Below are 11,764 nucleotides of genomic sequence, written 5' to 3'. Positions count from 1 at the left end.
TATTTCCAAAGGTCTCGGTCAGAAGTCATTGCCTCGGTGAGGCCTAATGTTCGGAGGTCGTGCTTCACCACCTCATCCCAGGTCTTCCTGGGCCTACCTCTTCCACAGGTTCCCTCAACTGTTAGGGTGTGGCACATTTTCACACAGACTGGGTTGGCCTCTTTAGGATTACTGCAGCCCACCCCTCATGTGGAAGCCCCTAGAAAAGATGGGGTAACATCGGACACGGCAACTCAATCTGGCCAGCATACTGCGGCTGGCGGAACTTCCACTCAGCGGTCGGAACTCTACTTCGGAACTCCATCATTGACTACTAAATAATTTGTTTCACAACCTTTCACTTTCGAGGCCTGGAACATCTGCACTCTCCAGGACAAGTGTGACATTAATCATCCGGAGCGATGCACAGCCTTCGTTTGCAAGGAATTTGCCTGCTTCAACATCGATGAGGCAGCCTTGAGCGAGACTGGGCTTCCCAGAGAAGCTGTCTCCAAATACACCATTTTTTGGAAGGGGAAGAATACTAACAAACCGCGCATCCACGGAGTTGGCTTTGCCATCGAAACGCAACTCGTGGACCAACACAGACTCGTCCCAACTACTGTCAGTGAGCGCCTGCTGATTGTTCGGATCCCGCGCATTCGGAACATAGTCCTTACGCTGATCTCTGTGTACACCCTACCCTCACATCTGAAGACGACGTCAAGTTTTCGTTCTACAACCTGCTGGACCGCACCATCCAGACAGTCCTCGCGTATCACAAACTCGTCGTGTCAGGGGACTTTAACGGGAGAGTCGGCAGTGACCAGTGTCTGTGGAACAGCATTCTTGGTCGTCACGGCATTAGGAAATGCAATGCCAATGTCAAGATCTGCCTCGGCCTTTGCACTGAGCACGAACTCGTCATCACCAACTCCTTATTTCGTCTCCCTACCCGATAAAAGACGAGTTGGACTTCAGGAAATCCATTGAGGGACCCGCTGGGCCTCCAGAGCCGACTTCCATTGAGGATCACTGACCAGCCTTCGTGAAGTCATGACCGCTGCCGCCGAGGAGACGATCGGCTTTGCCCGGAAGAGCCAAGACTTGTTTGACGAGAATGATGAAACCATCTCCCGTCTTATCGAAGCCAAACTCTGGATGCGCCACGCCCTCAAGAACCATGTCACTGCAGAAACAAACGAAAACACCAGCAAGCATCAGCGGAATACCAGCGAGGAATTCGAGAAGCTCAAAACATTTGGTGTCAGAGAAAGGCAGAGGAGATGCAAAATTATGGGGACCAACAAGACTTGCGTCGCTTTTATGCCGCAACCAAGATCTTCGACTCCACAAGCTCTTCAGCGGGTGACCTGAAGAAAGCAGCTGGCTCTACGATAACCGATACCCATCGATCGCTGGAAGTCTCATTTCGAGAGCCTATTTAAAGACCACACACACACTCCTGACGATCTCCTCCAAAACATCCCACAGCTCCCCATCCGCCATTGGATTCCCTGCCGTCCTCGCCCCATGAGTTCAACAAGGCATTCGAGCGCATGAAGCCAGGCAAAGCTCCAGGACCAGACAACATCCCGTTTGAGTTTTTCACGCACGGAGGTCCTGAGATGAGAAATCATCTGGTGCTCCTTATCCTCAAGATCTGGGAAAACAAGACCCTCCTGAATGACTTCCGCGATGCAACTATCACCACCATCTACAAGAAGGAAGACGGAAAGGCCTGCAACAACTATTGAGGCCTATCACTCCTGAGTATTGCAAGTAAGATCTTCGCCCGTATCCTACTCAATCGCCTCCTCATCCTTGCGGAAGACATCCTCTCCGAGTCCCAGTGTAGCTTTCGACCCTCTCGAGGCACAACTGACATGATGATCTTTTGTGCCCGTCAATTCCAAAAGTGTCAAGAACAACAACAGCCTGCAATATTCATCTTCTGGGATCTTAAAAAGAAAGCCTTTGACAAGGTCCCCCGTCCTGCAATGTGTGCCGTCCTTGCTCGATTTGGATGTCCGGAGGACTTCATTGCTCTGGTCCACTCTTCACGATGGCATGGTGGGTAGGGTATGTCATCAAAATGCCCTCACAGACCCGTTTCCCATCACTGGGGGTTTCAGCAAGGATGCGTCCTGGCACCAACCCGCTTCTTTTTGTACATGGCCGCCATGTTCAACGAAATCCCACTAGACTCACCTTCCATCAACATGCGCTATCGCTTGGACTCTTCAATCTCGCTCATCTCCGCGCAAAGACGAGGACATCCGTCATCTCAGTCCGTGAGATACAGTATGTCGACAATAATGCCATCCCGAGCCGGACCGCAGACGGCCTACGAAGGGCAGCCGATCTTTACAACGCAGCTTATGAACGCTTCGGGATGCAGGTAAACATTAAAGGCCAAGTCCCTGATCCAACCTGCGCCAGGCCTGAACAGTTCACCTACGAACATTAGCGTCAACGTCCAACCCCTAGAAGTTGAACACTTTTTATACCTTGGAAGTATCCTTTCGAAGGCGCCCCACATGAGAAACGGACGTGAAGAACCGGATCAGGGCGGCCCACTCCACTTTCAGTAGACTCAGCCAACGTGTATTCTTCATTCACACGCTGACCATCCGAACAAAGATCATGGTCTTCTGTGCCATTGTTCTGTCAATTCTTCTCTACGCTTGTGAGACTTGGACGCTGTACCGACGTGACTTCAAGCGCCTTGAATACTTCCAGCAATCCAAGCTACGACAGATCCTCAATGTACGATTGAAAGATCACATTACCAACAACGATGTTCTTCGCTGCGCCTCACTACCAAGCGTCAAAGCCACCATTCTTCCCCATCATTTTCCGCTGAGCAGGTTACGTCCAGCGTATGGAGCCCTCTCGTCTTCCGAGTATAACAGTGGTGAGTGAAGGAAATGTGGAAATAAGATATAACTTGAGATGAAATGAATTAATAAACGACAATTTATTCTCTGTTATAAAATACAATGATTGCCATACATGAAATAAAGTAATATAACAGGTTATTACAAAGATGTGTGAGAGAACTTCATGGTTAGGCTGGATTGTTGATGTAGACATAGTTGACGTACTGTTGGCGGTGTGTAGAGGCAGGTGTTTGATCTGTTGGTCGTGTGGTTTTCATACAGCAATGACGCAGACAGGCATCTGGTGGAGATGATGAGAGTGGAGACTGGCTGGTGTCAGGACATCGTTGCTGGAGATGTGATGCGTGTGGTCAGTAGCGTGCCAAAGACCTAGAACAGTCGAAAAATGCCGTACTTATAGGGAACAGGAGGCTCCCAGAGCTGATGATTAATTTCCTGCGTAAGGAAAAATAAACTGATGCGCCAACGCAATTGGACAGCTGGAAGGTTCGTTTAATCACGAAGTCATGTGACTACTGGAACGAAAAGAGCCGTTTTACGGGTATTTAAATCTAGATGAGTCAAAATGAAAACATCTCACATAATGACAGTGAAAATCACTTCTGCTGCATGAGGATCATGTTCTACGGAGAACTTGTCATCGGAACCAGACCCAGAGGAGATCCGAAATTCCGTTTCAAAGACCAGCTCAAACTGACCCTGACTCAAACTAACATCATGTCATCCTCATGGGAACAGATTACCATATATAGGATCGCCTGGAGAACTGGTATCAGCAATGGAGCTAGCTCTTTCGAGCAGAACAGACAACTGAATGAGGAGGTAAAATCGCAGGACTCCAAAATCGTATTCGGCATAAACATCAGCCGAAGAGACTGATTAGAAACTGACGAATTCAATGCTCGGACACGAGCTGCAGCCGACGACGATACGCGCGCGCGCGCTTATTTGTTTATACATGTATATATACACATACATATATAGAATTTGAAGTGTTTTCAAATAAAATATTAAAGTTTCAAATCTTAATATATGCTGAAATGACTAAATACTCAAATAGATAATACGAATAAGTTTACATATGTCGTATGTATTTACATAAACGCACGTTTACTTAAAATATATACTTCAAGATTAGTCAATTATACAATTGAAAATAAGCCATACAGCTGTTGAAATTTCATAGTCAATGTCAATATCGTTAATACGCACATACACGCGCGTGTATGCGTACATATATCGTCAGTGAATTATAAAAGAGAAGCACGCTCTAAGTTATAGAGCAGTAGAGCAATGAAATAAAGATAGTTATGCCCGGTCTATGGTGTTTCACGTCCATAAAGCATTTAGTTTGAGTTCGTTTCTCCGGACCCTAATGGCCGATAACCTCGTAGCTACGATGTCTTTTCTCCCTCCACTTTAAAGGGAGCTTATCGGCCACCGGCCATTAGGGTCTGAAGAAACGCCATAAGGCTAGGCGTTTTATGGACGTGAAACCCAGGGTACACCGTAGACCGGCCATAACTATATATAGAGACCTGCCTGATGGAGCGACTATGTGACAATAGATCAACCTCTGACCTCTCATTCCCCAACTTCGGTATGCTCCAGAGAAGCTATGCTCTCTCCACCACGGGTTCCGAACGGAATTAACACTACCAACTCCACCACTCCTACAACTTTCAACCCTTCCCACTACAACCACCAGACCTCCGTTCTAGTCCCACCTTCGGAACCAATGCTGCACTCTCTTGATTGTGTTCCAATGCTAGCCCTCTACTGTCGGTCGATGCTAGCTCACCACCTGACTGTACTCTCTATGCTTACTCTAGCCGTTACTTAAAGATAATTAATTGTCACCTGTGCCACCAAAATTACCATTGGAATTGTATCCGCATCACCAAGGTTCAAGCCGAAAGTCTTCCATACTGAACCTGCAGTCAGTGCCACTTCAGCTCCAACGCACTCCGTAGAGACAGACGCCTCACACTCCGACAACCAGCTCTCTACTGAGGACTTTTCTGCAGCCCTCTAGGGTTTATCTAAATCGAAGCTCGTTAACCGGATTCCTCAGAGAGCTCGGAATAGTTTTGCTCGCGCGCTCTCCAGCTTGTTGAAAAACGTGTGTTTATCCAACAATGCGCCTGACTGACAGAAACTGTTTTTATTCCTCCGCATCTCTTTCCACGTGCACGATATGAAATCGGGCTGCCTTACATTCTCTCTCAAGCGACAGTTCCAGCTACTTGAGTCCACCCCGACCACTTCTCGCCTCAGTTTGATATCGAGCACGGTGCCTACCGACAGGCAACCGATAAACCTTAAGCGCGCAGTCAATGCTAAATTCAGCGAATTCGACATAAAAGGGGCTGTCCGTCTCCCCTCTTCCCTATCCTCCTACGCTCCGTGTGACTGAGTCTCTTAAACTTCTGAAAGAGAAGCACCTGCTGGCACCCCCTGATAATCAACTAAACTGGCCCGATACCCCAAAATACTTGAGACCGGTCTTCACCTCTGATAACATCAGAAAGGCGATTTCACCTTTCCCTGCTGGTTGAGGTGCGAGAATTGATGGCCTTCGGCCTCAACACCTCAAGGATGGTATCTCCTTATCGGCCGGTAACGCCGGACTTGAGCTCTTGGAGAATTTGACTCAGTATGTGAACCAGTTCTCTTTAGCGAACGTCCTCCCTTATATCCGCCCACTATTCTCCGGTGCAAAATTATTTGGGCTCACCAAACCCAATGGAGACCTGCGCCCCATTTCGGTCGGCTGCACCCTTCGCCGTCTCGCTGCAAAGGCGTGCTTACAATCGGTCTGTAGCTTATTGGAGGAGAGATTTTCCCCTCACCCAGCTAGGAGCGGGCACCAAATTGGGATGTGAAGCTGCCGTCCATGCTACCAGAGCCTATGCCAACTTGCCCTCCTTGTCACCCAAGGCCATCCTCATTCTTAAGGTCAACTTGACCTTAAGAATGCCTTCAACTCCATCAACCGCAATGCTGTCCACAGCTCGGTAAGAGAGAAGGTCCAACAACTCTACCGCCTTACATGGTAGTCTTATCGGGAGCTCTCCTATTTCTCTTTCGGTGACTAAATCATCACCTCTGCCTCAGGAGTCCAATAGAGCGACCCACTCGGGCCCACTCTGTTCGCACTGGGCATTGATGACATTACTAAGGTGGGCGTCGAGCTAGACCTCAACCTCTGGTGTCTCGACGATGCTTGTTTGGGGAGTGGGGGGCCTCCAGACAGGGTTCTCGCCATTTCAAATATGATGGTTGGAGAGCTTGGTCGCCGGGGTCTCCAAGAAAACAACTCCAAATGTGAGCTCTGGATCCTCAACCACTCGGCTTCTCAACATCAACCAACTATTGACCTTTTTGCAAAGTCCTTCCCTTCCATTGCAGTCCCTTCCCCATCGGCTTGGTGCTCTCTAGGTGCCCCAATCACTAACCTTGCCTTTGTGTCCATCTTCCAGTCGAAGCAATTGCTGAAAAATATTGAAGCTATCGAACCCCATCAAAGTTTTTTCATACTTAGGAATTACCTCTTGATTCCTAAGCTTCTATATTTACTCAGAGTCAGCTCATCTTATCGATTCCCATCGTGCCTTCAACGCTTCGATAACCTAATCTTTGAGAGACTCGAATGCTTAATTAATGTCAGACTCTCCAACGTCCTGCGATCAGGCTGCATTGCCCAAGCGATTTGGAGGTCTTAGTCTTCGTAAGTGTACGTCCCTCTCTCTCTCCTGCCTCCTTTCCTCCACCCTGGTGAACAACATCCTCTCCAACATGGACCAGTTCCGACATGGAGTTGGATGACGCTCTCCAATACTGGAGGGAATTGGGCTTGTCTGCTCCTGAGAAGGTGGAGGATTGTCGGAGTCAGAGAACTTGGGACAACATAATTTCGAAGGCCACTTTCGACTCCCTCTTCATCCAGTCGGACTAGTTTTCAAGGTACCACTTACTGTTTGCTAGCGCAAAATACTCAGGTGACTGAATTGATGTTATCCCTGTGGGTAATGTTGGTGGCCTACTCAGCTTGGACGAACTTCGTGTCTCCATTGCCCTCAGTGTGGGAGCCGATGTATGCACGGATTTGATCTGTCGTTGTGGCAGGCTTCTCGACTCCACAGGCCTCCAATGGCCTTTCTTGCCGCCTGAATGCTGGTCGCTTCGCGCGTCATACGGAGTTGAACCTGATACTCAAAAGGAGCTTGGCCCGGGCTAACATCCCTTCCATCTGGGATGTTACAGATAGCGACTCCTTTGCTTCTCACATCCTGGATGCTGCAGTCAGGGCGAGATCTACAGCTTCTGCGGCCGAGCAGAACAAAATCCTGAAATACCGTGATCTGTCGGCCAACTACATTTTCCATCCTGTGGCGTTCGAGACGTTTGATGGGGTCGGACCACTACTGCGAGATTCCTGTCTTCATTGGCAACTTGCCTTGTAGAGGTAACTAGTGAGGCTCGTGAGGGCGCTTGGCTGTTCCAGCGAATCAGCCAATAGCTATTAGAGAGGTTTCCAAGCGACCCCAACTTTTCAACTTAAGGTGGTAAATTGTTTTTTTCTCTCTTTTTCTTTTTAATTTTTTCAATTGTTTTCTGTTTTGTCCAGTTTTCTAGTTTGATTTTGTAAAACGGTAAACACTGCGAAAGCAATAAAATTACTTTAATTACACGTACATACATGCACACAACATTGTTTCCATTACTGTTTCCTTATTGACTGTCTCATCTCTAAAGTTTTTTAAAGCTATCCAATGTGTTCCACCGTCTTGATCGTTTTCTCCCACATCTTTTCTGATCTCTCAGAATCCAGTGTTAGCTTTACTGTCCGGCTATTTTAACTCATTCTGTAGATGAGTCAAGCACATCTATATTCCAATAGTTTTATGGACTTGACATCATTTACATTTGCTTTGAAATCTAATTGTCTTATGGTCTTTCAACATTATTTCAAATGTTTTAGAGAGCATATTGAGTTGCTTTTAACTGCCTTGTTTGATATTTTGTCAGGTTCTAGGTTTTTTGTAAATTAAGGAATTGTTGCGATGACACTTTGACTTTAAATTCGTTTATTAAGGTTTAGGGCTAGTTCAAGGTATTGGCCAAGTTATTTCTGTTTTTTAACTGTATTTCTTCTAAGTTAGTTTAAGTAAATTTAATTATTTACAATTTGGAAGAAGGTTTCTTCCGCTTAAGCTTCAGGATTTTCATCAATCAGTTTTTGAACAATTGTTTTATTTCTGGAGCGTCTTCAGAAACGCACCTCTCTAATTAAATCAAATGCAATAAAGAAAAAGTTATGAAAATGGAAATTATATACAAAATAAATGATGTATGCAAAAATTAAATTCATCCATTTTTAAATATTTAAAACTAAAAAAAAAAAACAGAAACGGGAAACGGGCACTCGTGGAATATAAACAAACATGTCGGACGATACATGGGACGGTAATCTACTTTTTAGGGTTAGGGTTAGTTTTAGGGTTGGGGTTAGTGTTAGGATATGATTAATAATACCCGTTTGGTAAAAGTAGATTACCGCCCCTTGTATCATCTGACATGTTTATATTTCACGAGTGCCCGTTTCTGTTTTATTTTTTTAGTTTAAAATATTTAAAGACGGATGAATCTAATTTTTTTTTAGCATACATCATTTATTTTGTATATATTTTCCATTTTCATAATTTTTCTTCATTGTATTTGATTTAATTGGAGAGGTACGTTTCTGAAGAAGCGCCTTATTATTATTTTTTTTTAACGTTCATTTTTGATGCATATATAACACGCAAGTGACTATTATTTTAATTCTGTGAAATTAAAAGAAAAGTTAACATATGATATTGTTAATTTGTCATTACAATTTAAGAGTATGTTGTTGGCACTCCGTCGCTTACGACGTTCGAGGGTTCCAGTCGATCCGATCAACGGAACAGCCTGCTCGTGAAATTAACGTGCAAGTGGCTGAGCACTCCACAGACACCCTTAACGTAGTTCTCGGGGATATTCAGCGTGACACAGTGTGACAAGGCTGGCCCTTTCAAATACAGGTACAACAGAAACAGGAAGTAAGAGTGAGAGAAAGTCGTGGTGGAAGAGTACAGCAGGGTTCACCACCATCCCCTGCCGGAGCCTCGTGAAGCTTTAGGTGTTTTCGCTAATAAACACTCGCAACGCCCGGTCTGGGAATCGAAACCGCGATCCTATGACCGCGAGTTCGCTGCCCTAACCACTGGGCCATTGCGCCTCAAAGTCAGAGTATAACCATTGATTAAACACGATAATATTAATTACGATTTTTAGCAAAGATGTAAAAAGGAAGTTATCAGTAATATGCAAACTCACTTACCCGAGACAGTTCCCCATGCTTGATGTCTTAATGTTATGAGTATAGCACTTGTACCTACGAATCCGATAAATTCCACTGTGTTGTTATAATTTCATTTTCCAAAAGACTGCTTGAGGCTGTACTATGTAGAATGCTACTCTTGAGTTGACAATGACAATATAACTATTTAGTAGTCGATACTACGACAACTATTGCAGAGTCGATAGTGTTAGTATGACAAAAGCTTACTGCGAAATCAATAGAGATTATGTGACAATAGCTACTGCGAAATCAGTAGAGGCTATGATTTTTTATTGCCCACTAGGGGAGAACATAGAAGGGACAACACACAACATCTAGGGACACAAAACGGGCGGAAAAAAAAAAGAGCGTATAAAAACATGAAATAACAATGAAGAAATGAAAATGAAGTTACTCGCTCCACCTCCGAGCAGCTTCACTTCTTTCTTACTTTAAACTCTGTTCCTTCTAGTATGTCTATTCCGCACTCCTTTGTAAGGTCCGTACACATCTCATCTGGAAATTTACTTTTGTCAATATTTACCTTCCACATAGTGTACCCATTTTTATGTTTTTCTATTTTTCCTTTCTGTTCCTCCGATATCAAAATGCATGCGTGCCACCTTCTCTTCCATATTAACTAACACTGTGTCTTTCCACGTCATTGTGTCATCAATCAGTTTTCTATTCGAAATGTCGTATAGCATAGATGCAAAACAACTTTCTTCCTTGACTGGGGGGGGGGGGATTTGAGGGTTCCTGTGTGTTAGTGCTTTCTTTTTTTGTTTTTGTGTCGAAGAGGAGAGGGTGGGTTTGGTATCTGCGGGGGAAGGGTGGGGTTAGGAAGCTGTGGGTGGGATGGAGTTTTAACTCTGTCTAATTTGCCTTTTTCCATTTTCTTTGGTTTTTGTTCTCCGCAACCTTCCATGATTCGTCGTCCTCCACTTCTGTTGGTACTTCCTTCTCTGCTCTTGCTGGTTCTTCCTTGGTTTTCTCCTGGCTTTTCTCGGTTGGTGAAGGGCAGTCCGCTCTAATGTGGTCCTTCAGGCCACATTTAAAGCATCGAGGGATTCTGCCCTCCATCCTATCCTGACTGTCACCGTCTCCACCATATTTTCCAGACTATCCACCGATCCTTGTATTATTAAATCCAAAGTTTGGCCGGCCTTTCCAATTTAAAGCTTCTGACTTAGTGGCCTGGAGGACTGCTATTTCATCCTCGTTACCCAGGAGTACAGCAGCCGCCACCTAGGCTACGTCGATTTCGAGTGGAATCCCCTCCACCCTCACCCTGGAAGCTCTCCTTCCGAAGTATGTGCGTAGTAGTATCACACTTTCCGTTCTTAGCGGGGTTGCTGAGTATTATTTCGCTTTGGCTCCCTCTCTGAGGTGAACCTCCACTGTGCCGAATCGGTTTCCTCTCAGATTGGTTTCAGGGCATTTTCAATTTTATCTGTCAACATTATTTCAATTTTTCTCTCTTCAATTGAATATACTTTATAAATAATTGTTTTCTCATACATTCCTTTCATGATATCTTGGGGTTGCGACAACTTTACATCGCCACCTTCTCTGTGCAACATCTGGTAATTTTTCAACATTGTTAGATTTACTTCCTTGTTTTCTACTTTTGTAACTCTTGAATAACTTTTCTTATTGTCCATGCTTTAATCAATTTTCTCTATTGCTCTTACGAGTAAAGAAGAAAAAATAAAAGAAACGAATGAAATTACGAAAGAATGATAAAAATGAAGCGCAATGCCCACTCGACCCCCGAAGTTGAGTGATTACATTTATACATGATTTTTTACAATCTTTCCCATTTTTTAAAACAAAAAATTCACATTCTCATCCTCTTTTTTTTCTATACTGTTCATACCGCCATTCTTGTTAGTTCCTCATATTCTATTACAGATGGCGGAGCGTCACGTAACCATATACTGTCTATCATACTTACCGATCCACCGAATGTATCCATAAATCTATCAAACCTTTCGTCCTGCACCTTAATTCTTCTATCATCTCCGTTAAATTCTTTGGGTAGCTTCACCCTCACCAGTCCTTTCCATTTGACTATTCTTTTTTTCCACCTCCGCACTTTTTGTAGACTATCAGGAATCCCTTATAATTACATTCTTCTATTGTGTTTTCTCTATTGCTTGTGCATTTTTAGGTTTAAGTTGTTCCCTACCTTTTTGTGACTTCTCGGTTCCTGTTGAATGTTTTCTTGTTTTCTTCTTCTCGGTTTCTGTTGAATGTTCTCTTGTTTTAACTTTCTTCTTTTGGGGCTGACAAACCCGTCACTCCCTTCCTTTGCCTCTTTCACCTCGATCTTTTCTTTCTTTTTTTGCGTCACTGACGCACTCAACATCGATTTTGTCTTTTCTTGTTTTAGTTTTCTCTCCCATCTTCCTTTTCATCTACTTTATTGCTCTGAGTATGTTCTAACTTGGGGCACTGTGTCTTCATATGACCCCTCACTCCGCATATATAGCAATTGGATCGACGTCCGTCT

General features: G+C 44.6%; 1 protein-coding gene across 2 annotated transcripts in view; it reads right to left on the bottom strand.

Moving 5' to 3' along the window:
• The window catches only part of LOC106881213 (16 kDa calcium-binding protein), a 70,474-nt gene extending 59,955 nt beyond the window's left edge, over positions 1 to 10,519 (bottom strand). Inside the window, exon 1 of one of the 2 annotated variants that reach the window (XM_052967265.2) lies at positions 9,250 to 10,519. In XM_052967265.2, the coding sequence (XP_052823225.1) occupies positions 9,250 to 9,266 (17 nt within the window). In that variant the 5' untranslated portion in view covers positions 9,267 to 10,519. The remainder of the gene's footprint in view (positions 1 to 9,249) is intronic. The other variant, XM_089351028.1, reaches the window with a different exon arrangement.
• Positions 10,520 to 11,764: the final 1,245 nt, after the last annotated feature.

Source organism: Octopus bimaculoides, chromosome 4 (genome assembly GCF_046866305.1).
Source record: "Octopus bimaculoides isolate indiv1 chromosome 4, ASM4686630v1, whole genome shotgun sequence".
NCBI lineage: Eukaryota > Metazoa > Mollusca > Cephalopoda > Octopoda > Octopodidae > Octopus > Octopus bimaculoides.
The sequence above is the reverse complement of the archived record's forward strand: the minus strand, read 5'-3'. Positions and strand labels throughout refer to the sequence as shown.